Source organism: Hyalella azteca, unplaced genomic scaffold (assembly GCF_000764305.2).
Source record: "Hyalella azteca isolate HAZT.00-mixed unplaced genomic scaffold, Hazt_2.0.2 contig8701, whole genome shotgun sequence".
Taxonomy (NCBI): domain Eukaryota; kingdom Metazoa; phylum Arthropoda; class Malacostraca; order Amphipoda; family Hyalellidae; genus Hyalella; species Hyalella azteca.
The window spans coordinates 162,743-186,207 of record NW_025938787.1 but is presented as its reverse complement, the minus strand read 5'-3'; the positions used below and the strand labels follow the sequence as shown (position 1 = coordinate 186,207).

The window sequence follows — 23,465 nt, the reverse complement described above, 5'->3', positions numbered from 1 at the left end:
AAGAATTTAAATGCAAACAAAGAGCCATGTAATTCCGCCATATCTTCAATGAAAACGTTTTTCATAGAAAATACTTACTTGGCTTTATTTTCCTTTTAAATACTTTGTCATGATAAGTAAATTCCCGATATGAATCTTACAAGTAAACATTGGTTGTTACACTGGTAGTTTCTGAGGTAACACAACAACGTACCGTGTTACAGCTTCACCAGGCAACAAGCAACCAAAGTTTGTGTCAAGCATCGCACCACAGAACCTGTCAAACATTGCTAGACTCACGCAAGCACGCGAGGCACGCGGTCGTATTTTCAAACACTTCAAAGTTAACCGTCAACTCTAGAATTATATTCAAACACTTCAAAGTTAACCGTCAACTCTAGAATTATATTCAAACACTTTAAAGTTAACCGTCAACTCTAGTATTATAGTTCGTAACAGTTTGGTTATTAGTAAGATGGATTCACGCAATTAGTTACTATTATTTTCCAGCATAATTAAAATAGATAACTGAAATTCACGATAGAAAGAGTTTGGTTACATTACCAGTTAGATTCATCGTATCATGATGATTTTTCAGTATCTGTCCTATAGAAATGTATTGAAAAAACACGTTTATGTGCAGAAAAATTACAAGCTTGTGTAATGAACGTTAATTAGAGAGAGCACGAAGATATGAAATTTCACCATCGTTTTACAAAGGTTTTCTCCCTAAAAAGATGAATCGTGAAATTAAATTTCCTATTTATCAGTATAATATTGCTCAGTTTCCCCTCGAGATCTGCTCGAGAACTGAGGGTGTTTAGGCTTTGTTATTGTGATTGCGGTGGCACAAGGTAGAGGGTGAAAATCAAGAGGTTGCAGAAAGTGCCTAAGGAATAGGAGGGAAAATGTAAAAGAACAGTAACAGGATCAATGGAAAAGATAGTAAGAGGGGAAATGCTAAGACAGTAAGAGGGAAATAAAATACTTAAAAAAAACTTTTTTTTAAAAACCACGTTTTTCTTGTGGACTAAAAAGTAGAAAATAAATTATGGCTCGCCCCAAAAAACGTGTGTCGGGCAGATTTATGATTAAATTAAGGTGTGGGGACGACTGATTATTGAGAGCTTTGAAGGTCCAAACAAAAAAACTTCCATGAATTAAATTAAGAATTTGTATAATCTGATGTGACAGATTTATGATTTCACTAACGAAACGATATTTTTATGTACGCCCGAGTGCAGAATTTGTGTTTCATTATTCATATAGAATTCATTAATAATATTAGTGATAATTATAGAAGTTAGTATTATATTATGAAATATTCGACTGAATTTTAGCAGAATTGGAAATTAAAGAACAATGAAAGCGTAGAAACTTTTATTGAAATAGTTCGCAGAACGAAGCCAGTGAGAAACGATATATAGGTACGCAGGATGTGGAATTCACTGTAGTGGAATGGGCAGATATCGATCAGTATTGCTTCGAAAATTAAGAGTTAAGGATCACAATATTTAAATTCAAAGGAATGAGTCATTGTTTCAGATAAAAGCGTCTTTCTCCAATTCTCACCATATTGCCGGTGGCAGCATGCAGATTGCAGTAATTAAGGAGCAGGTCAACTCAATTAAACAGAAGTAGCAGGGTTGAAGACAAATTTGAAAGTAGATACGGTTGGGTGGGTTCTTATCTGCATGAGACAGATAACAGTTTAAACCTTTTGATAACTAATTCGCGGTATAACGCAATGCAATTCAGTATGATGCTCAAATACATTACGAAAAACCACTTTTAAATATTCAAAATAACAAAGCTATTTGTTTCCGTTGAGGAACCCTAGACATGAGCTCTTGTTGAGAACTATAAGAAGGAAAAAAGTGAAAATAATACAATAAAGGCGTGTTTAATTGTTCGTACATAGAGGTGTCGTATAAGAGCATGCAAACATGTGAAGTTAGAAAATAAGTTAATTTAAGCTCTGAGGTTAGAAAATAAGTTAATTTAAGCACAGAAGCTCCACGGAGCTCCAGAAACCTAACCAGGTTCAAACACTGGCATGGATCTTGTATAATAAAGACCTAAACGAACGAACACATAAGCGCGAACATGCAATTTAATTGAAAAAAACAAAATGAAAAAACACATTCGCACATGCTCAAATTAAATTAAATAAAAGCAAGATTAGCCGAGGGTAGTAACACGGTTAACACGGTTTAAGCACGAGGTTAGCTCAGATGCAAGGTTAAGGTTATAATACTTGGTTAAGATACGACGCGTCACCGACGAAGGTGTTGGCCCCAAGGTGATAATAATTATATAATAATAAGCTGGCATTATAGAGTCTAACTCGCTTTGCCTGCCTCCAATTTGAAAGACGAGTAAAATTTTTGGCTACCTGTCCGGGTAATTCTGACTGGTGATCACAAAAAAAAAACAAAAAAAAATACGATCGAGCTAGTAAGAGTCGACTTCACCTCCTAACACGGGACTAACGAAAAGCGTTCAAAACAAACAATAATGACGTGATCAGATAATTAATTTCAACAATTCATTCGTAGCTACTTACGTTTGCGTACCATTGACTTTTTTGTCAAAGACACGCAAATTTCATCCAAGTTTTTGACGATTGCTTCATCAGTTTTATTGATAATGAAGAATTAAGTTGCTCTTGCTGATAGATTATAACCTTCCTTGATAATAAAGGGTTGCCTCAAGATAGAAATGTTTGCGGACTCGACTGATGTGATCACCAACATAATAATGACGTTGAATATTGATTAAATCTTTTATATAAGCAATAAAAAAACAAAGAGAAGGAAAATATTTTATTGTCGGCACCAGTCACACAAACCTGTTGTAGTGAACCCATACGGCATTAAGGCTATGAATACTTTCTTATATGCCTAATCGGCCAATTCTTAATTCACTTTCGGGAAAGATTCAAAAACTCAATAAATATATTCTTAATGAGAATGATCAGAATGTCACGTTAATACAAACCTCAGCAACATGTCTGAGTTGGAGTTGTTGGAAATGGGCTTAGTTAAATTACTCAATATCGATCTGACCATCTGACTTGCTGTGTCAAAACATGTCGGCTGAGTTTCAGAGGAGGTTCAGTTCGTCCGATATTATGCCAAGTGTACTAATGTGACAAGTTAAAACATAAAAGTTAGATATATATAAAGGTATAACTTCAACTGTTTATTTATTACCCTTCCCTAATTCCAATTTTCTACAAAATATGGCGGTATTGTGGCGAGGGAAAGCTTTGCTGCCGATGGCACGTTAATAAAATGGCTGCGGCCGTAATACATAAATATACAGAGACCATGTATAAATCATGGTCTCTGCTTTGTGTTCCCTTCACTCCGGTGGATTTCTATGAACAGTGATTAATATATTCAATATTGATTTATCTGGGCCACCTGTTTGGAAGAAAACATCCGTTGAGTTATAAAAAAGCTACAGTCTTAGAACCACCATTCCAATTAATATGACCATCCTGCACCTTAACATTTGTTGAAATTTGGATTTAATTTAGTTTATATAACCATTATGATCTAAAAAACAAGATTTAATTCAATAGTAATATATCAGTGACAAAACTAAGAGTCCGGTGACGTATGTGCTGTAGCGAATAGATGTATTGTAAAATAAACATTTTTCTGGAGCGAATGACTCCAGCCACAAAAAAGAACAACCTAAGATGTAGCTATAAATGTTATCCGGCTACATGAGAGAGTTTCCATTGAAACAAAGGCTAACGACCAACAGTTTTAGAAATGAACGCCAAGAGTTCTTTTGCCATATAACCTGATTCGAAATAGTAATTTTAAGTAAGATTACATGAACTATTTTTTTTTTCAAGCGTAAATAAATGATCCCATAACAAATGTACGTACGGAATTTTGTCATTCTTTGTCAAACAAACCATTCAGAGTAATATTATGAATTTATATTAGTTTTGGTTGCTCACAGCAACCAAAACTCACAGCTGCCATTTTCCGATGTCAGTATCCAAATTCGCAGGGCAGACAATATTTCAGTATTTGAATATAGTATACCGTAAAATTTGATTGGAAAATATTTTCTAAGTTACATTGTGGAATAGAAAACATCTATTTGATGGAGAGGCCTTTTTAAGTTGTGCAGGAGGCAACAAATTTAAGTTCAATGCCATTGTAGAGCTGTAAAAAATGAATGCCTAGATGACATGAGGATTCATTGATCAAATGCATTGGCAGTGGAAGAATCTTGCAAGCATTTTACTGATTCGCAGAGGGGTTGGAGTTGACATAGGATTGAGGCTCAATTTGAGCTTGAAATGCCTTTCACTTGAGTTTATTGCGGATGATTTTCACATGAAATTTACATATACACATATTTAAAGGTTATGAAATAAAGAAATATTATGTCGCTATTCAAATCCTGGTTTTATCTAGGGTAAAAATATCCACTTTTATTCATAAGAGAGAAAGACGATTTTTATCCGTTAAGAGAGAATTACATATGCAAGAATTTAAAAGTAAAAAAATGTTTGGAAAGAATAAAATGCAATAAAATTTTCAATTACTGGCTTAGAAAAATGTTTCCTCTTTATAAAATGGTTTGAGACATTAATTGTCATATTTAATCATAAGGTGTTCCAGAATAATAGACGCATCTTCCAGCGTACAGAGTAGCGACGGCCATCATAACATAACATAACATAACATAACATAACATAACATAACATAACATAACATAACATAACATAACATAACATAACATAACATAACATAGCATAACCTAACATAACATAACATAGTGATGTCGGCGCTGAAGAGTTGGCCGATGTGGCCTGTCGCCGATTCTTGTCATACTTTTCGTGATTTGTTCACAGGAGATCTAAAAACAGGTCCTTCTACCGAATCTTTTCCATACTGACGATATTTTGAAATACGAGCTACTAGACTTCCACCGGGTTTGATATGGTACTAGGCATTTCAAATCTGAACATATATTTTTCCATAGTCTGTTCAAAGTCATCTAGTCTGTTCTTGAACGCGTTTATACTCTGAGCGCCAACGATGTAATCGGGGAGGCTGTTCCACATGTCGGTGATTCGAAGCGAGAAGAAATTTTGTCGCGTGTATGAGTTGCAACGCTGTTTTTTTAGCTTATAGCCGTGGCCCCTGGTGTTGGTTATTGTTTCAGATTCTAATAATCCTTCTGGGGCCTTGCATAAACCATGAGTATACTTGTATACTTCAATGAAGTCCCCACGCGGACGTCGGAACCAGAGGCTTGGAAGCTTCATAATCTTTGTTTCTTTAACCTTTCATCAACCAGTTTCATCATCTTGTGAAGTTGTGAGTTAGGAGCAATTTTCAGTTACCAATTGTGCGTTGATCTATGAAAAATGTATAAAAGAAAACCATATTTATATGTTCAACAAATGTATTGTGGGATACGTAGAGAAAAAAAAAGGTTTAATATATTCCTTAGTGATATATGTCCTAGATTACAGACGTGCTGTCGTGGCCTGGAAATTTAGTTAGCGCTTTTCGTTTTTAAGTTATCAAATAGTCTACACACGAGTCATTCATTAACTCTGCGGATTCCTGAAGATTCTTCTCCATTCAGTACAACACATTTAACAAGTTGTAAAGGCGAGCAGGAAGATTTTGCCGCTTGATTTCTCATATTAGGTTTCGATGCGATGACACTTGACTGGTTAATAATAATTATAGTTAATAATTGTTGAGGACAGTTCTAGCCACGACTAATCCACATAGTTGAACTATATAAAAGCCAATATCCTGACTAATTTAACTCCGAAAACACATGCCTTTTATTCGTATGACACACAAAATGTTTTCGATACTAAATTGCAACGTATCACATGTCATGAGATGATTAATTTGACGAGACGGAACTCGGGTGAACACGAAACAAATAAGTTTATACCAAATTTTGTTCACATATTAGTAATTGGTCCGTCAATACAGAAGTCGGTCCGTGACTATAGAAATCGGTCCGTCAATCTAGAAACTGGTCCGTCAATATAGAAATAGGTCCTTCGATATAGAAATTGGTCCGTCCGCATTAAATTGACAATTGAAACTATTTTTAATTCCATTAAAGATGGGTGGGGTTTGATGGATGAATCTATAATATCGTCTACATTTTAGCGATGTTTTCATATAGCAGGCAAATGTGACTAAATTAACATTTTTAATTCGATATGCCATTCAGACCCAGTTAGCCCTTTTGTTAATTATTTGTCGGGCGCGACTCAATTGAGAAGCTATTGATCGCAAGTCCTTAAATGTTTTGGCTAAATTTTTCGCAATGGATATAAGTATAAATTGATGCAATGTGAGCTAGAAATAGCCCCACCTGAAGGTTTCACTATGAATATAAGTGGAGTTTGAACAGTCATATAAATTTGAAGGTTATACTGGCAGTTTATATGCAGACATGGGTTGATGTTGAAGATATATTCAATTTGGCAGAACCTACGAGTTCGTATAAAAAATCGTTTATTGTATATGAATGAGAAATCTGGGACCCATTTGAAATAATTCATTGAAGTTCACTTGTAAACAAAAGTTTCATTTTCGTTATTCGCTAGAAGTGATGCTGCACATATATAACAAAAATTATGATAATGATTCTTCATGGTTTGCTTCACCAAGCAAGCACTAAAAGCATAGAGAATGATGTTGCAGACATACTTTATGTCTGCAATAACAAATGTAAAGAAAAAATCTTTGAAAACCATGTAAAAATTATACACGGGACGTGAATAAACAAACATCGAATACTTTGGTATAAAGATCTGCAGAATCTCGACACTATAGTAATCCAACTGGAAAATGTGTAGCAACAGTCTGGTTAAGGTTGAAGAATTATCAATTTAAAACATATTTTTAATTTTAATCACTTGCCTACTGACATGTTCAATACGCGCCGATACTACCGAGAACATTAACTCCATCTCACTTAGTAGTAGAGCTGAAAGAAACACATCTCAAGGGCTCTGAGGCATTGATGCAACCTTTAGTTTACTTTAAATGACATTCTATGTAAAGACTGTTACAATGACAGAATAAAATACAAGAAATTGAAATCAATAAGATAATTACTTACATACATATTTCTAACACGAATATATGAAATGCTAATTCGTTTTGTCTCGAAGCTTCTTAATTGTACAAAAGAGAAATTAAGTCTGTTTTAGCTTTTCGACTTATTTGATGTGGAGTAATTTACTTGTATAGGCGCTCTGTACTAATTACTTATGAGTTCTAATTTTCTATTACACGCTTTTTCCTGTAGCAAATCATAAACGAACCTTCCACCGTTATCTATATTTACATAACAACATAATTACTATATATATAGTTACTTACCAGATAACTAGATAGTTATCTATACTATAGTCTAAAGTGAATCGGGGTAAGTGTCTTCAATTTCGCTAGAAAATTGCTTAAAGATCCTGAGTGCTTTGTGTCAGTTTCTGCAGAGCATCATTGATTATTTACCGTCAATGCCACTGACTTCGCCACAGCACTAACGTCGCCGGCTTTCGAAAGAAACGATATATTTTGTTAACAAAGAAGAGCCACAACTATCTAGCGCTATCGAAAAATCTTCCCAGTTATAAGGTGGCAACCGAACACAACAAATCGTAATTCTGATCAATATCATAAGGCTTTTATTGAATTGCAACGAGTTAGGTGCAGTTGCTGGGGCCATACTTTCAAAACTCGCTAAGTGAACGTAAGTACTTACGCTCTATTTGCTTGTCTGTGATTGGTGGATTTTGCTTACAAGACCGTCAATGATTGGCTGATGAACTTACGATCTCTTAACTTTTTTTTAAAGTATAGGCCCAGTGCCTATACTTTCAATAGGCCTATACCTCACCTATACTGCAGGTGAGTGGTGACTTATGTGGCATTGACGGTAAGAGTGACGGTATCGTTAGTAGGAACGATGCTGGCGTTAGTAGGAACGATGCTGGCGTTAGTAGGAACGATGCTGGCGTTAGTAGGAACGATGCTGGCGTTAGTAGGAACGATGCTGGCGTTAGCAGGAAGCGTTGTGGGCCCAGCGGGAGTTTCAGCGTCACGGAACTGGATTATCACCACCACGTACGAAAACATGAACGCCAGTGCCTGTATTACCAGAAACTCTATATGAACGTCAAGTTCATTAAAATAAACTTATCAACCGAACAAGCACTCAATCACAATATAAATTATTAAAAAATAAAGCTTCCAATAAAAGATATAATAAATATAAAATCATTATAAAATCATTTATGTATTTCTTAATGGTCGTGGTAACATTGATGAATATACTGGCAATTTAGCAATAAGCCGTCGACAAAAATGTTCAATCAAATATATAGAAAATACTGCCATCATACTGGAGCCCAGCGAATTTTCATTTGTTAATGATATTGCTACTAAATGCAGGTGATCAAAATCCGGCAGGTGATTGCTATTCTCATCACAAAACGGCTATATATCACTAAAAATAGAAATTTGAACGTGTTCAAATATATTTATTTCATTTCTGAGACATGTTATAGTTTTAAACAATAAACTCAGTGATCGCATTGATACTCAGTAATTACAAAATCTCCTAGTGACTCCACATTGATGCTTAGCCATGCTTCGGCAAATTTTCCTGAAACCATAATCAATTATATTTAAGTATTTGATTTCAGACGAATCATAATTGGAAATTTGTGTTCGAGACAAACTGGATAACAGGTTTGGTTTGTTGAATTCTTTCTAATAGGATACATCTTTTATGTATCCAGTTCGCCTGGGGTATGCGTAAAATGCACAATGCACCCATAGTATCTTAAGTTATACTTAGATGCTGGCCTATAGGAGAAGGAAATATTTGGAACATGTGTTTTAATTCTGAAGCTTCATTTGAACATGTACAACTATGTCGGGTACTGCGTTCGGAATAAATGATTGCATCTACTAGTCATAATTTAGGTTCAATCTTAATTATAGGTTACCACTTTTACTATTTTTTGCTGAACAGAAACCGATTTTAACAAGAGTGAACAACGAAAATCGTGTATTCAAAGTCCTTCATTACGAATATAAGTAACAGGATAAATCAAGCAAATTAGTCTGGTCCTGGGTTTAATGGGGTAATATAACTGGATCAATTTTAGTGCTGATCATAAACTAGGAAAATAAGACAAGCCGGCAAGGTTCATGACGCTAGTAAACAAGTTAATTCAAGTCGAATGAACACATTATCCCTAACTGCACTAGCACGCGAATTTCACTATACCGCCTCCCGCGCTTCCCTGCGTTGATGGTTCGATAGTGCTGAAGATTTCAAGAGGTGAGTTACGGTTGCCACCATGGGCTGTACTGACACAAACCTTAACTTAAGCTACCCCATTGTCTAATTTAATATGAATGCATTAAATCGATCCGATTGCTTAATCGATCGCATGTGTTTTGAACGCGGATATTTAGAATGGAAAGTAATACTAATAAAACAAACCCAGGAGGGGCAAAATTTATGGAACCGAAATAAGTATGATGATAAATGGATGTATAAACTTATCAGCAGACGCAAAACAAAGAAATGCCAACATTATTTTCATAAGGTATTGCATGGTTCAAAGAAGCAAAAAAGAAGTTCTAACAATATTTTAATAAGGTATTGTATGGTTCAAACTCACGTTTAGAAAAGAGCCCCGACCGATGGTGCCGAAGTTGCATAACGTCAGTGTGCGGCTCCTTTGCAGAGAGAGGATGATGCCTGTGCTGGGCTGTAGAAATAATTCATTAGTTCTTTCTTGCTATTCAATGCGTCAGGTAAATTGCATTGCTATTTGATACTTCTGCCAAAGTTTGCAAACAAATTAGTTCTAACAGTAGTAATTATATTGTACATGTTCGGTAAGCTACAGTAAGCTAATATACCGTGATGTGATGCAAGTTGAAATGATGTGACATATTCTGAAAAAAATGAGTAAATCTAGCAGGTTCAATGTTTACGCCTAAACAGCTTCAAAATAAATCTGGTGAAATATAATAAACCAGACTGAAATTATTTACCTTCATTTGCTGATCGTCGGGCAAGCCGTAAATGAACATCCGCAGATTCAATATGAACGCTTCTTCCTGGAAAGTGATGTTAACTTCAAGATTGAGTTTTTCAAGTAATATGCCAAAAGCGTATGAGTTTTGAAGCGAAAGAGTTTCAAAGGATAAATCCGAAAATGTTCGATGATAATTATACATACTTCATCATATGATGTAGCAAATGTTCTGTTATTAGACGTAACACTCTAGTCTAGATCCCTTTTACTAGCTATGAACTTACTGCTTCCGACAATTCGTCCGCTGGGTTATGCATTAAAAACAGGTAGCAAAGCGCCTCAGATATCACGCATATGTATCCAAGTGTGTCGAAGACACCATAATTATGCGACGAGGGTGTCATCAGCAAGTAGATGCCGAAGAGGAGGTCAGTAAGAAACCATATAGACAGAAAAATGAGAATCCATGAATATACGTCACTGATATGCTCGATGGCTCGGTCTATGAGCAGCATCTGGAGTTCGACTTCCTTTAGAAAATTTGAAGTTGACGGCTGCGGCCTGGCATTGTTTCCATGAGCGGTCGATGTGACAGAAATTGTATTTAAATGATGTATTGCTGTCATATCGTATTTTCTGAGTGAAGTTCCATGGTCTGCAAGTTGAACGGATGTTGCATGGAATCTGTTCTTAAGAATGCCAATGTAGAAATTGAAAGTAAGAATAAAAGTTAGCGCCAGCGCATACATCACTAAGTAAGCCAACGCCTCAATGAATAGTAGGATGTTAAAGCTGTTTTCGCTTGGATCAGAAAAGCAAACAGAAATGTTAAGACATGTGTTAGTCGTTTGAGCTGCTGCCAAACCTATCATTAGGCAGGTATTCCAATTAAAGTTATATGGACGGTGGGCGAGTGAAGGTTCGCAATGATAGATGGGCGAGATTGCTTCAAAAATTTCCGTAAGGATCCGTTGGCAAGAAATATATTTAAGGATGGAAAATGCTATCATTACTGGGCAAGCAACGTTCCAAGCAATGATGAATATACCAGTCATGGATGCATCAGAATAGTCACGAGTAGCGATGATGTAGAAGGAACAGGCGAGGTAGAGAGAGTTCATCGCGAGATACCAGGCTAGCTTGGTCACATTTTTGAAGCATAAGTCTCGTTGATTTTGAACTACCCACCGACCTCTTCCTCGACTCATCTGTTCCATTCCTCTGGAGTCGGGGCTCAGCACAACACGCCCCCGTTCTTCAGGCTCTGCAATCACTTTTTGCCGCTCCAAATATAATCCCAAGAACTTGAGAGCCTCAAACCAACGTTGCCATGAACTCTTTGTCATGGTGATGAGTTTATTTTAAGACAATTGTCGGTGTAATGATCTTTCCTGCAGAGGTTCAATAAAGATCTCCCAATTAACACAATTACTTTAATTTTAATGAAAAGTGAACACTTAAATTACTAACATTGAACAAAGTTAACTTGAACATATGAGCATATAGTTACAGGGCACCGAACTGTTTCTACTTTCATATGGTAGGGCACAGCACAGTAGATGTTGTTCCTCACAACACAGTAGTAGATTTCAATATGCACAAACACTGAATCTTCTAGAAATACCAGCCTCTTGTGATCTTCTATCCGGGTTGACTTCTCCCTACATGAACAAATCAAATTTACAATCAGTCGGATAATTTCCCTACTAGATATCTCTAATAGTATCAACAATTAGATAATAAATACAATATATGACAAATATCGACAGTATAATGTCTCCACAACTCTAAAATCACACATACCTCTGCAGTAGTCTGAATTCACAAACTAGTCCTTGCTTTTGTCCAACAATAAGTCTGCTCTGAAGTCTTACGCTGCTATAGGATGGTCAACTCTTTAACTTATCCTATCGTTTCACACATTGGTTACTATTGTTCTTAGTCTTCCTCTGTTTCTCGAAGTACTCCTGAATATTATGCTAAGATCCCTACAGTCGGGAATTGCTTCAAGAATTTGTGTTCATGTATTTTTTGGACATAGTTCAGAAGTTTAGCAAACTCTATGGTTTCCTTAAATCCGAAAAGAGTCATAAAATCGTATTCGTCCTACTGTGTTCAATGGTTTCCAGTGACACATTTTCTAGTACTAATTTACTCAATATTACTTATTCCGTACTCAATAACTGGGCTTAAATACATGAATGACATCGTAAAGTTTCATAACAAGAATCCCATTAGTTGAAGGATTACCTGCATCTCCTACGTCATGACGCTGACTGAGAAGGAAGAAGCGTACTAACGTCACTAATTCGAATATATTCTATAATGCTTGACTATTCTATTGAAGACTAACAACACTATAAATGCATCCACTGAACATCTAAACGCATATGAAATCTAAATGCAAATGCGTGTCGTTAATTTCCCTGCATGAACCGTAACATCAATGCTGCATCAAAGCACAAAGCCTCCAGGTGTGGACATTGTAATATCTTGATAGAGATTTATTCATAAGCTTGGGTTATGAGCTGTAACTCATTATTCACTTAGGAGTACAGAAATTATTAAAATACGCACGCATATACGGTGCAAGACATGAAGCTTCCTATAGTGCAATATGTAAGCCAATAAATTTTGCATGGGATTGAGGGTAATATGTATCAATTAAGAACAGTGATGAAAACACTGGTTAAAAACTGGATAAAACTGCATATAACATACAATTATAAAAAATCTACATCATATTCAAATTTAAATTAATACTATTAAAGAAAAAGTATCGAAATTTTGTCATCATCTTGAAAGGTTTTACACATTAAAAGTCTGTACCTCTTTTTTCGCTTTCAAGACGAATTGGAAGCAAATTATTTAGTGTTCGCCCGTAGTACTGTAATGATGATAATAGTGTAATAATAATATAACATAGCAGTTTCAGCGTTTATTAAGCCGTAGGCCTGTCACCGATTCTTAACATCGCAGAGCATTCACAGCTTGTTGCGTGCTTGAACTCGCAACTCATATTTCTTCAAATTTGCTCTGCCCGCCCGACCTCCTCGCCGATTCCGACCAGAAACTGGCGCACAGAGCTGGGATCGAACCCGCTCCTCTCTGCTCCAATCTTGATACTCTGAACTGTTACCACTAACACTATAGCTCAAATAATAAATAAATAACACTTGATAAAGAACGATTTGAAAATTTATTTGAAATTATGTAAATTTATTGCGAATTTATTTGCGAGCTGAAATTTCTTCAGTATCATCGAGTGTTTAGATTTAAAATTCGTTAGTCCGTGTCAAGGAAGTATTATAGCGGTGTTATCAAATAACAAATATCGACCGTAACGATTCGTTATTTAAATTAACGTGACAACATGACTCCCTCCCTTAAATCTGCCAACTGCATGTTAAATGAGTCCTTAATGACAGAACTCAGGAGCCCCTTGCCGAACTTACGAGTTCAACTTTAACTCAATAATAAGGCAATTATAACCACCATCTTAGACCATCCATCGGGATTTTGTTGAAGCAGGTTGTTGAGGTCTCTCGATGGCAAATAGGTTTGACCCTTAATGTTCGATGCGAGGTTATGTATGCTAGTCTCGTACGTCACGTTCAGTTGGATTGTAAAACGTTTGCAGAAGCACCACAACCTCGAATTTCTTACCTTCTTGTATCGTCACAAAGCAACCTAGTTTTTCCAATGAATAGGTAAGAACCTTGTTTAAATGTTGTCTCTTTGTACCCATGACCACTTATGTACCAGATAAATTGAAACGGCAGTTGATATACCACGATTGAAATTGATACCTTGTTCTATTTTGACATGTTGCAGAAACCGCTTTAGAGCTAAATAAAGTTCCTGTGTCGGATCATCTTTTATTCTCGTCCAAAGAAGCCCGAAGTTTCTTTGAACAGGTTTTTATTTGCAAGTATGTTTGTGAAGCTTAATTCGTACATGAGCCAGAATATAATTGAGGTTTGGAATCATTCCAATGTAAATTCATCGTACATTTTAGCTGAAAAATTTGTATTTAAACACAGTCCGAAAGTTATTTGAGACATGAAACTTAATTCGTTGGAAATTTGGTTAATACATTTATTTATACATACGTAGAGTTCTTCCAGAAAGAATTCTTCTCGATCTGAATTGATGTAATAAAATAAGTTTTTTTAAATAGCTGTTGATGCAAATAACTACAATTTATTATAATGATTGTCATTGTTCTGAATAATTAATTCATGAATAAAAGTATTTATTATAATATTATTCATAATAAATATTATACAAGTTCAAGCATGCACGTTATGCGGTAATTGCAACTTCCCGAGTGTTTTTTGATAGGAATCATAATTACGCTTTGTTATTGCAGGTACAGAAACGATCCACAGGCCTGGATTCTGATCCGATTTTATTTTTTCCTTGACTGCAAGTTCCTTTGATAATTCTACTTCAGAATCGTTGATTGTCATGTAAATGATTATTACTGTTCAATATCGTCAGTTACTGTTCAATCGTCAGTTATGGAAAGATCGGGTTCCAAAGGCCGGATCCCTTGTGAATCAAGTCACGAAAAATTCAAGAATCGGCAACAGGCCATGGGCCTATTTCTTCAACGGCGACACTTCTATTCTATTCTATTCTAACATATTCATATTGGTTTTCATTTACAATGGGTGCATTTTTAAAGTAGAGTAAATTTCGTGGATAGTTTAGAAAGGATCACGACTTTGTCTGAGCGATAGTTCGGATAAATTTTATTGTGATATTAGTCAATAAAGAGCAAAACACGCATCCATATATTTATCTTATCACGCCAAATTTAATTATCTTTACGGGTAACTCCAGGTTAACCTGCTATATTGCTTCCCAATTAATACATAAAATTCGTTGCATTCTTCCCAGGAACTTACCAAAGAATCATGTGCATGAAAACACAAATATTTTTGTGTTTATAGTTTTCTCCCTCGTCAGCATTTCCTAGTCAGGCAAAATATAATTTTTCGCAATATAAATCGCTTATTCAGCACCACCGTTCATTCGGCGTTATATTAAAATAAACTGAAGTAACTACATGAATTTTTTAAAATATGAAATAGAGAGTCTGGCTATGAAATGGGGTGTAATATGACATCGTCCTTTATAAATAATATCAACTTTCACAGAACAAACTAAAACTGCTATACATTGTAGGAACAAAGTTATAGGAAATATAACTTCGATGTTGCTAATTTAAAAGTGCAAAAATGTATAGTGAATAAACAAAATCCATTAATGATCGTCGTCTGCTATTGGTTGAATGCCAATGGAAAGAAGATCTATCATATTCACGATGAATCGCTTTCGAAAAAGAACTGTTTAGGAAGTCGATACAAATGGAACAATGTTATACCAATTAAAAAATTAGCCACTGAGTTGAGAGCTGGCATTTGTCAATAAGCGAGGTGATATTTAATATTAAGATGAATTTCTAGACAGCTTTCTTTGAAACCGAACCCATCGAAATTTAAGTCTGCTAGTCTTGCAGCAGGTCTTACGGCTGACTTCATGTGAGCCCAATATCATATAAATTTATAAAACACATTTGGTAACAGATTTCAACTCATTAAACGGTAATGCGTTGAATCAAATTAATGATCCGATCTAGCGATCAAACAAGTTTGAACTATAAATTCCCAAACTAGCTCTAATGTTTTGACTAACTTGTTTATTTTTAAATTTAGCAAAACTAGCAGGACGATTATTGAGTTTGGTGCTGACGGTAATTAATTCACATTTAGGACAATACTTTTATTGATCGATCTTTGGAAAGCTGTTCAAATACACACAGAACTGATAAGCCATTAAAGACATTCGTATCAGTATAATGTCAAGCGTACGCAAGGAAAATTTCAGTAGATATTGCAGAACAGAATTTAAGATATTACAGCGCATATTTACATTACTCACACTAAAGAAAGAACGATTGACAATCTCATATACAACAATCTTTCATCGGCAAAGCATACATAACTTAATGCCAACATAGCCTGAGCTGCATCGCTTCTCCAAGAAACATCGTGCTGAGTTTGGATGAAGAATGAAAGGAATTATTCACATCTAATATGCAGGTAACAGGCATTGAGATCAGATTGCTGCAATTTCAAATACTTGAAAATTTGACTGAAAGAAATATAAAACTTTTTAAACAACTTTTTGAACTTTTTGCTATTAATCGATCGTAAAATTAAGGAAATCACAAAAAAAAGTTTGTGGAGGTAAATCTTTTTCGAGTACGTACAAGCCTAGGCAATCCAAAGCAAGACGTGCAATAATAAAATATCGTTCAAATGTCTGATAACGCACGCATGTCGGAGAACGCATTAATTAGGAGTACGTTCAAATGTAGAGGGATATTAATAAGTAAAATAACGTAAACATGAATTTGAACCAACTACTCTTTTGGAAACTTGAATGAGGCAGTCCCTTGTGGTACAGTTCAACGGCATGTGTAAGAAGTGATGGTATGGGTTAAAAATCATTGGAGAACTACGTATTGACCGTTAACTACAGTATGTGGGGTATAGCAGTTTGTGAGCTGAAGCAGTGTTGGTTTAAAGTTTGTGTGGTGAGATGGGTTAATTGAGTACAGCTGCATAGATGCCAGTATGACAATATCTATTTCATTTAGAAGGTTTATGTTGGCTCCAGGGCTGATATGAGAGTTAATTTGCTGGCCTATAACGGCTGCGCGCCCTTAGGTGATAATAATTACGACCGAGCTAATAAGCGACGATTCCGCCTCCTAACACGAGACTAACGAAAAGCGTTCAAAACAAACAATAACGAAGTGATCAGACAATCAATTTTAACAATTCATTTGTAGCTTTTTAGGTAAACTTTGACTTCTTTGTTGGAGACGCGCAAATTTTATCTAAGTTATTAACGATTGCTCTATCAGTTTTATTGATAATAAAGAATTGAGTTACTCCTGGTGATTGGTTATAAACTTCCTTGCTAATAAGTGGTTGCCTCAGGAGTCAGGACACAAATGTTTGCGAACTCGACTGATGTAATCACCAAAAGGATAATGAAGTTGAATATATATTAAATCTCTTAAATATATCATAAAAAACAATGAACAGGAAAGTATATCTAATCGTCGGCACCAGTCACACAAACCTGTTACAGTGACAGCATACGACATTAAGGCTATAAATACTTTCTTATGTGCCTTGCCTACTCGGCAAATCATTAATTCACTTTCAGGAATGATCCACAATTCAATAAATATATTAACAATGAGAATTATCAGAATGTCACATTGATACAAGCCTCAGCAACATGTCGGAGTTCCTGGAAAGATGCTTAGTTAAATTACTCAATATCGATCTCTGACCATCTGACTTGCTCGGTCAAAACATGTCGGCTGAGTATCGGAAGAAAGGTTCAATTCGTCCGAAAAATTATGCCAAGTGTACTAAGACGTCAAGTTAATATATGTATAAAAGTTGTACATGTATATATTACGGTATAAGTTTACCTGTTTTTTTATTACCCTTCCCTAATTCTAAGTTGCTTTAGAATATCAGTGACAAAACTATAAGAGGCCAGTGACGCAGGTGCTTTGGCGAATAGATATAAGGTACTATTCTTTCTGGAGCGAATGACTCCAGCTACAAAAATGAACAACCTAACATGTGGTTAAAAATGTTATCCGGCTATATGAAAGAGCTTTCATTGAAACAAAGGATTACGAGCAACGGTTTCAGAAGTGAACTTCAAAAAATTATTTTGTCATGTAACCTGATTCAAAATAGTCATTTTAAGTAAGATTCAAAACAGTAATACAAAGTATGATTATACGAACAATTTTTTCAGGCGTAAACAAATTTTCCCATAACAAATATACATAGGGTTACATGAGGGTATACATACATACCCTCAATTAAACTTATGTTTATATAGCCAATACCAATCAAGATCGATTGTATTCTTTGACAAACGAAGCATTTAAAGTAGTATTATGTTAATTTTGGTCGCCTGAGCTATTCACAATTTCACAGCCGCCATTTTGGCATTTTCCGATGTCAGCATCCGAATTCGCCGCGCGGAGACAATTTTAGTATTAGAATATAGTATACCATTTGAATATAGTATCCCATCTAGATTCTAAGTTTTCTATGTGATGTTACAAAATAGAAAACGATAATATTTTGGATATACTATTTTAAGGTTTGCGACGAGCAGCAAATTTCATTTGAGTGCCATTGAACTGCAGAAAAAAATAATGCCAAGATGGCATGAGGATTCATTGATTAAATACATTGGCAGTGGAAGAACCTTAAAATTATTTCATTGATTCACAGGTGAGTTGGAGTTTAACATAGGTTTGAGGCTCAATTTGAGCTTGAAATGCCTTTGAATTTATTACGGATGATTTTCACTTGAAATTGACATATATACAATATACGCATATTTAAAGCTTATGGAAAGAATAAATTATGTCACTATTCCGATCTTCACCATTCTAATTTCACCCAATGTGAGGATATTTACTTATATTTACTTATAAAGAGAGAAAGACGCTTTTTATCCACAAAGACAGAACTATGTAAGAATTTAAAATTAAAAAAATGTTTGAAGAAAATATAATGCAATAAAATTTTTAATTACTTGCTTAGAAAAAGAATTATTCATTATAAAATGGTTGAGACTTGAATTGTCATTTATGATAACAAGTGTTCCAGAATTGACGCATCTTCCAGCTTACCGAGTAGCGCCTCGCAACGGCCATCAGAACAGAATGTAATTTCATTGGGTGAAAAAGTATTGTAAATTTAAAGAAATAGAGTTATATAATAATAATATAATAATTTCTTATTTAGAAATGTTACAAGAAGCAGCGCTGCGCAGAAAGAGATCATTAACAGTTCAAACACTGCACGCGGGTGGAGAAAAAACAAATTGAGTTATTTGCTTGTTATATATTAAAGAAGATGTAATTATCTGTAGATATATAGTCGCATAGCTGACCGGAGCCATATAAGTAAGCTATTAGGTATTCATTACCAATAATAAATACTATTTTTATACTGTATAATTAGATGCAGTCGTAATCGAGAAACCACGGGGTGAGATACAATTCTATAGTCTGTGTCTCAATAACGAAAGATGGGTCAGGAAACAAGTTTGTATATATAGCCCGGCAGCTGCCACGTCTTGAGCCAAGTTTCCAAGGGGAACCTCAGACGAGTGCCGCAAGTCAGTTACCTCTTCAGTGGCGGACTGTCAGGCGTTTGCTGGTGGAAAAAACTTTGTAATTCGCAAGATTTGTAGTTAAAAAGCTAGAAAGTTTTTATTTTGTGAGCAAGAATCTTTAAGCTTGAATAGAGTAAGAATTATTTCAAAATAACATCTGTATGCCGGTGGCTGCGAAATCTATCGCGATAGCTTGTGAAGTATGCCATGAGTGAAGGCACTGTGCCTAGTAAATAGTAATATTGATATGTTATTTTAAACCAGTGATCGATTGTAGATAGTCATTGTCATTTACTAATCAATGTTTATTTATTTCGTGACAAAAAAATAAATCCAAAGTCTAAAATGCAAGAACTACTTCAATTTAGTTTATGCTTTATCTCAAATTACGTTTCTCACTGACCGATTATTCCTTCATTCATATGAAAATTATTCATGCAGCTCGGTAGTAATAAATTTGAACGTCCAACTTCTTCAAATATATACAATGACTAGGATGGAGTAGGCTACCATGTTTATAACTTGTGATCGCTGACTCACCCCCAGGCCGGAAGAGTGAAGACTAACCCCAAGTCTCACCCAAACAATAATATAATAATAATAATAATAGCGGTTTCAGCGTTAGTAGGCCGTAGGCCAGTCGCCGATTCTTAACATCGCAGAACATCCACAGCTTCTTGCGGTCTCGAACTCGCAGCTCACTGCTTCAATTCTGCTGTGCTTAACCGCCCGGCTCCAGAAACTGGCGCACAGAGCTGGGATCGAACCCGCGCCTCTCTGCTCCAATCCTGGTACTCTGAACTGTAACCACTGGGCCACCCTGCCCTAGGCAATAATTAAAGCTGATCACGGTCGCTCGCCAAGATTTTGTATAACGAGTGTCATACATCTTATTAATGTCCAAAAAGAGTCTAGTTTTACTCATGTCTCATAGATTAATATCAAGAGGTGTAATGAAATTAAGATGCATACAAATTGTTATAACCTCTAAGTTCACAATACCTGAATGTGCCCTAGCATGAACAGCATCGTTGTGTCTAACAGTAAATCATGCTTGCAATGCTGATGCATTGGGAGGGCGATTTGGTTCAAACATTAAGAGACAAATCTATTTCACTGATCAAATTAGTTAACTTACTTGTAAACAATTCAACTCCGAATGGTTTTTAATTGAACATTATATAATTTTCTTTACTGAAAAAGTCCTGTTGCCACCGCTAAATTGAAACGAGAAATAAATACTTTTTATTTAAACGAGAAATAAATACTTATGCAATATAAACAATTTTCGTGGAAACAACAATCAAATTATCGGCATGAAAATCCAAAAAATACACAGAAATGAGTACGAGGAAAAATCCCCGTTGATTAGGAATTCATAAGAAGTCAGGAATTTCATGGCGGGATTATATTAATTATCAATAACTTTCTCCTTGTAAGCACTGGTAATGTCACTATCAACGGCTAGTCTTGTCTTTGTTCTTAAATGGAAGCGATGTATTTAAAATAGAATTCAACGAGCCCATATTAAATGATTGAACAGCTGTGACATTTTTTTCTCGCATTCAACACCAGGTTGCCAGATGGTATTTTTCTTCAAGAAAAATTACACGATTTAGTTTTTTATGTTACGTTGGCTGGCATAAATTCATGATGGCGGTACTTCCTTATTAGATTTTAAAATGTGCGAAAATAAAAAATTGAATTTCTGCACCGGAATATACATATATACTAGTATATATTGAGCTACAGGCCTTTTTCAGTTTTTTTTGTCCGCGGACTTTGACGTTTCTTAGGCCACCTGGCCACCCTGTTCAACACAACAGAATGCATGAATTCGTACTTTTCTGACATCATTTCTTAGAGAAAGTTGTCGAGTTGAATGCATGTATGGAGTATTTGCCGACTTATGTGTCATTAATAGCGTTGATGTCGTGACTGGGCAGAGTTTTTGGTTCGCAAACTAAGAAATACAAAGTTAATTAAATGAGCAAGTTAGTAAGAAAGTTTATTTTATGAAAAATTTATTTAGGAAACTCGATTAAGTGAAAAAGTGATTTAAAGAAAGTCATTATAAGTGAGCAAGTATCGTGAGTTCTGTGTACCGGCAGTGCTGAGTAAATACTCTACCGTACTGAAGATATTCAACTTACGCCATAAGGTGAGTGAGGAATTGGGTCAGGGATATAGCGAGTGCAAAAGTGGGTCGGGTTAGAGGCAAAAGTGAGTATTTTTGTCAGTATTATGCCAGGTTTGTGTAATTTAAATTGAGGTCAGGGCAAATTATCACAATAATTATTACTACGATGATTGTCTTGGAAATTTTATTGCCAGCTTTGGATTGTCACTAAGTTATATTTGAGGCAACTGATGGTCGAACACTTCCAGCATCTGCAGCTGGCACTGCAGTGACAGCAGCGATTACTGTACAGCTGCCAGCAGCTGCATTTGGTCGCGCAATGCCAGAAGCGGTTTCTGAACGGCTGCCAGCAGCCTTCAATACTTTTGAAATCCCAGCAGCGGTTTTTGGATGACTTCCAGCTGCCTCGGCAGTGCCAGTAATGCCAGCAGCAGTGCCCAGTCGATTACCAGGAGCCGCGCGGGGCACAGGGCACGAAACTGAACTCCGAGTTGCAGCATTGCCAGCACCGCGTGTGACAGGATCTTGTCTCCCTGCCCTCATTCCAGTGCCAGGAACTTGTCTCCCTGCCCTCATTCCAGTGCCAGGAACTTGTCTCCCTGTCCTCATTCCAGTGCCAGGAATTTGTCTCCCTGCCCTCATTCCAGTGCCAGGAATTTGTCATCCTGCCCTCATTCCTGTGCCAGGAATTTCTTATATATAACCTCGTTTATTTTCCATTCTTATGCCAGACAAATAAAATCAAAAGTGAGTCAAGACCCGAACTTTTAGCCGCCAGAAAAAATTGGCTCAATTTATTTGGAAAGTTCGAAAATTTATCCACTTCGGCTGCGATGCGAGCAAAGTCGCTCGATTTTCTCCGACTTGGAACGAAATGTTTTAAACATTTATATGAATTGTATAATTAAAACGTTTTTCTTAGCTTAGCTTCGCGTTTGTTTGTTTGTTTGTTTGTTTGTTTGTTTGTTGTTAACATTGACAACGAAAATTAGCCTTTTAATTGTCGTTTAGGGACGCCGCGTGTGTTGGGGACGCCGCGTTTGTTGGGGACGCCGCGTGTGTTGGGGACGCCGCGTGTGTTGGGGACGCCACGTGTTGGGGAGGCCGCGTGTGTTGGGGACGCCGCGTTTGTTGGGGACGCCGCGTGTGTTGGGGACGCCGCGTGTGTTGGAGACGCCACGTGTTGGGGACGCCGCGTGTGTCGGAGGGATGAGGTTAACTTGTTCATTTCATAAGACAATAAATTAATCAAATTATTCTCATTTTCGAGAGCTATGCGAGTTCGCTGATGTTGATATAATAGTTCTAGATTTACGGGTTGCGGAGAGGGTGTAGAGTGGGTGAGGAGAGGGTGGGGTGAGAGTGAGGAGAGGGTGGGGAGTGGTTGGGGAGAGGGTGGGAAAAGGATGAAGAGAGGGGATGGGTATAGGGTGGGCAGAGTAAAGTGACTAATGAATAGAGTGACGTAAGAGTGGGGTAGGGGCAGGGATTAACCTAGCTGAGCATCAGACTTATTTTTGTCCTCTGAAGCTGTTCGTTGGCTGCGCGGTGATTAATCTCGACCAGCGGCCGTACTATTAGAACTCTCTCAAGTGCACGTAGTGGCCTAGCTACACATAGCGGCCTAAGTACACGTAGCTGCGTAGCTACACATAGCGGCCTAAGTGCACGTAGCGGCCTAGCTACACATAGCGGCCTAAGTGCACGTAGCGGCCTAAGTGCACTATTGGCCTAGCTACACGTAGCGGCCTAAGTGCACGAAGCGGCTTAAGTGCACGTAGCGGCCTAAGTGCACATAGCGGCCTAAGTGCACGTAGCGGCCTAAGTGCACTATTGGCCTAGCTACACGTAGCGGCCTAAGTGCACGAAGCGGCTTAAGTGCACGTAGCGGCCTAAGTGCACATAGCGGCCTAAGTGCACGTAGCGGCCTAAGTGAACATAGCAGCCTAAGTGCAAGTAGCGGCCTAAGTGCACGTAGCAACCTAAGTGAACATAGCAGCCTAAGTGCACGTAGCAGCCTTAGTGAAC

At 36.6% G+C, this 23,465-nt stretch overlaps 1 protein-coding gene across 1 annotated transcript; it reads right to left on the bottom strand.

The window, feature by feature from the left end:
* Positions 1–7,919: 7,919 nt before the first annotated feature.
* Positions 7,920–11,923, bottom strand: LOC108675962. Its single transcript, XM_018164021.2, has 6 exons — positions 11,861–11,923; positions 11,250–11,448; positions 10,342–10,712; positions 10,074–10,139; positions 9,695–9,784; positions 7,920–8,147 (listed from the first exon to the last, which is right to left on the bottom strand). Exons 2-6 carry the CDS (start codon positions 11,401–11,403, stop codon positions 7,920–7,922), a joined length of 909 nt encoding a protein of 302 aa, XP_018019510.2. The 5' UTR covers positions 11,404–11,448; positions 11,861–11,923.
* Between the last annotated feature and the right edge of the window lie 11,542 nt (positions 11,924–23,465).

Coding starts and splice junctions, on each gene's coding strand:
- LOC108675962 (XM_018164021.2), bottom strand. CDS start 11,403: ATGACAAAGAGTTCATGGCAACGTTGGTTTGAGGCTCTCAAGTTCTTG. Junction 10,140..10,341: donor CGGACGAATTGTCGGAAGCA/GTAAGTTCATAG, acceptor ATCACTTTCCAG/GAAGAAGCGTTCATATTGAA. Junction 8,148..9,694: donor GTCGGGGCTCTTTTCTAAAC/GTGAGTTTGAAC, acceptor CTGGTAATACAG/GCACTGGCGTTCATGTTTTC.